General features: G+C 35.1%; 1 protein-coding gene across 1 annotated transcript; it reads left to right on the top strand.

Annotated features, from left to right (window-relative positions):
- Positions 1–34: 34 nt before the first annotated feature.
- On the top strand, positions 35–1,475 carry LOC117104223 (the record flags this gene model as incomplete). The annotated part of the gene is made up of 3 exons (XM_033244925.1): positions 35–159; positions 757–881; positions 1,354–1,475. Coding segments are annotated over exons 1-3 (344 nt in total), but the record flags the coding sequence as incomplete, so codon positions are not given.
- Positions 1,476–1,481: the final 6 nt, after the last annotated feature.

A 1,481-nucleotide genomic window follows, 5' to 3' on the forward strand; every position in this document is an offset into this window, starting at 1 on the left:
CTATTGTTCAGGTTGAATTGGATTTTCTTGTCCTTTTCCCGAAGGTTGCTGATAACCTTTGTATGTTGTGGACCCCAGGTTATGCTGAAAGTGTGCTGAAGTATGCTAGTCTACAATCAAAGTGGGAATCTTACTTGAATATTAGTGTATCATCATTGTGTAAGTACAGTTTTGAAATAATAATTGGAAAGTTATCATTGTACAAGGATAGAAAATTATCGATATTAAATTATTTGATTTATTGTGTTATTGACACACAATTGATAGCCCAACAATGGGAGTCTTTCTGGTTTGAATTTATTAGGCAGTCCCCTACTAACTAAAAATGTTAAATATAGCACCAACTGCTTTATGCTCCATCTGAAAGACCTATAACTTCAGAAAAGCATCCTATTGCAATCTGTAATAATGCAAATTATGTCAGTGTTATTCCTGCTCTCTACCAATAGTATTCTGTGGTAACATACTTACTGTTACTTTTTCTATAAAAAAAAACACTAGATCACCAGTTTAATAAATAGACCTGTAGCCAAGCTTGTGGAATCAGTTGTATTCAGATTATGTGGTAATTGGGAGTAATCAACAATGCTGATTACAACATGCAACACGTTCACACACAATTTTCCTTCAACTGATCTCAAAGTGATGCTAATCTGACTTAAGGTATAACCACATTAGGAGCATTTTTAAACCACATTAGGAGCATTTTTAAATGTTTTTAAACTGTTGTTTTTTTTTTCATAAAATTAAATGTAGCTTCAGATAGTAAGAAGATAAGTGCTTCCCTTGGTGTTCTCCCTTGCATATTGCCAGCCGGCAGAAAGGGGAAAAAGAGAGCAAGCATTGACGAGTCTTTAGCCTCCTTCATTGACATTAAACCAGTAAGTTTGAGTTATAATTTGTATGTGAATATTCAGTTAACCAAAGAAATTAAACAGATATGTGTCTGTGTGTATGTATTACTGTATATATGTAGGTAGTGTGAATAAGCAGTCCTATTAGCTCCCGGGCTAATAGTGATGTCCCTTTAGCCTAGCGGTGATAGGTTTTGGCTTGCAATCCATGGATTCCAGGTTCGAGAACTGACTGGGCTTATTACATATATACCAGATATTTAAAGTTTCAAGATCATTCACTATCATCATCTTTATGGCAATCCATACACAAAATCCCCATTGTCCATTGTCTCAGAAATGTAAAAGCTATTCTAGTCCCACAAAAATGCGTAAACATACTCATCTCCAAGTTTCAATGATTGCCTCTGCTCCTGTACAAAACACAAGGGAGCCCTGCTCCTGTAAATGATTTTGTATGTGATATTACATTTATTAATATGTTTCTTGTTATTTCTAGATTGGGACAAATATGCCAAAGTACCTGGAGGAAGTGAAAAACAGCCAGCCATATGTTCTAGTCATAGGGTCCCTCCTTGATCCTTCACAATTTTTTGTTATAGTAGAAAGAAAAGCTTTGGAGCAAAT

The sequence above is a fragment of the Anneissia japonica genome, unplaced genomic scaffold (assembly GCF_011630105.1).
Source record: "Anneissia japonica isolate Jap-2015-1 unplaced genomic scaffold, ASM1163010v1 scaffold72798_len1447_cov171, whole genome shotgun sequence".
NCBI classification, from domain to species: Eukaryota; Metazoa; Echinodermata; class Crinoidea; order Comatulida; family Comatulidae; genus Anneissia; species Anneissia japonica.